We start from the raw sequence: 1,708 nt of genomic DNA, 5'->3' as shown, positions 1-1,708 counted from the left end.
AGTTTTAAATTCTTTGATAGGTTGCAGAACTAAAAAGATAGTACTACCATAGAAACAATCAATTGACTGAAAACCTGGTTGACATCCATCAATACATTCTCCTGTTTTACTGTTACAGTTTAAATTATCATTACATTTTCTATCTGAACATTTCTTACTGCAGCCTCTTCCATACAAACCAGTCGCACATCCTTCTAAAAAAACAGAAAACTGAAGAAATCCTACACTGAATTCTGAGAATCATACACTGAATTCTAAGATATCCTACACTGAATTCCGAAACTAACAAAAATCTAGATGTTTATCTATGCACAACATAATTTCTGAAGTCAATAAATATAGATTTCTGAAATACAATCATGCTATTACCTTGTTTACAGTCAACTGAAATATAACCATCTTTACAACTGCCTTCACAACTACCATTAATATTATTACATGGTGATGTTTTTACTAAACAATTTCTTTCTGAACAATTTTCTAAACATTGATCACCATATGTTCCCTTCGTACAAGCTAAAGAATATATAAGGTTTAGTTTTGTCACTTCAGTTATTGGTTTGTGTTATCTCATGATAAGATCTTGTATCAAAAAGGTTACTGAAAAGCAGTAAACTTACCAAAGGATGCAACACAAAAAATTCGGTCTTCGGCGCTCATAATGTTGAAATATCATAGAATTTCACAAAAGATAGCTACATTGCTCTCAAAATAACGATCCCTTGATATTCTACCTTATTGCGTGAAATCGATTTGTCTTGGCAAACGTCATCAAATGTATTTACCCTCCGGAACATGATCGTTGTATATTACCTTGAGTACAATCTAGAATTGTTGGACTATAACCCACAGAACATCCACCAATACATTCTCCTGTCACATGATCACACATTGAATTCTTCAGACATTTTCTGATATTACAATTCTTCTGACAACCAGCACCATAGAAACCATCAGGACATTCTAATGTATAAAACAAAAAAGTATATGTAAAACGTTTATCAATGAATTCTATCACATGAATTCCCTCAAATTTGATGATTACTTTGCAAGCTCAAGAATCTTATTTATAACCTGATTTACTTACCTACTGTACAATCATCTTCTTTATAACCTGGTTTACTTACCTACTGTACAATAATCTTCTTCATAACCTGGTTTACTTACCTACTGTATAACCATGTTCTATATAACCTGGTTTACTTACCTACTGTACAATCATCTCCTCTATAACCTGGTTTACTTACCTACTGTACAATCATCTTCTTCATAACCTGGTTTACTTACCTACTGTACAATCATCTTCTTCATAACCTTGTTTACTTACCTACTGTACAATCATCTTCTCTATAACCTGGTTTACTTACCTCGAGTACAATCATCTTCTTTATAACCTGGTTTACTTACCTACTGTACAATCATCTCCTCTATAACCTGGTTTACTTACTTACTGTACAATCATCTTCTTTATAACCTGGTTTACATACCTACTGTACAGTCATCTTCTCTATAACCTGGTTTACTTACCTAATGTACAATCATCTTCTCTATAAACTGGTTTACTTACCTAATGTACAATCATCTTCTCTATAACCTGGTTTACTTACCAACTGTACAATCTTCTCCTCTATAACCTGGTTTACTTACCTACTGTACAGTCATCCTCTCTATAACCGGGCGTACAGCCATTATAACATTTCCCTGTCAT

The 1,708-nt window shown here is 33.1% G+C and overlaps 1 protein-coding gene across 1 annotated transcript in view; it reads right to left on the bottom strand.

The window, feature by feature from the left end:
* LOTGIDRAFT_176586 (hypothetical protein) overlaps nucleotides 1-1,708 on the bottom strand; it is a gene marked incomplete at both ends in the record, with an annotated part of 11,580 nt that overhangs the window by 3,512 nt on the left and 6,360 nt on the right. Inside the window, one exon of the mRNA XM_009054463.1 lies at nucleotides 370-516. Within this exon, the coding sequence (XP_009052711.1) occupies nucleotides 370-516 (147 nt within the window). The remainder of the gene's footprint in view (nucleotides 1-369; nucleotides 517-1,708) is intronic.

The sequence above is a fragment of the Lottia gigantea genome (genome assembly GCF_000327385.1).
Source record: "Lottia gigantea unplaced genomic scaffold LOTGIsca_2189, whole genome shotgun sequence".
Lineage (NCBI taxonomy): Eukaryota > Metazoa > Mollusca > Gastropoda > Lottiidae > Lottia > Lottia gigantea.
Note: the sequence above shows the minus strand (reverse complement) of the source record. Positions and strands in the feature narration are given on the sequence as shown.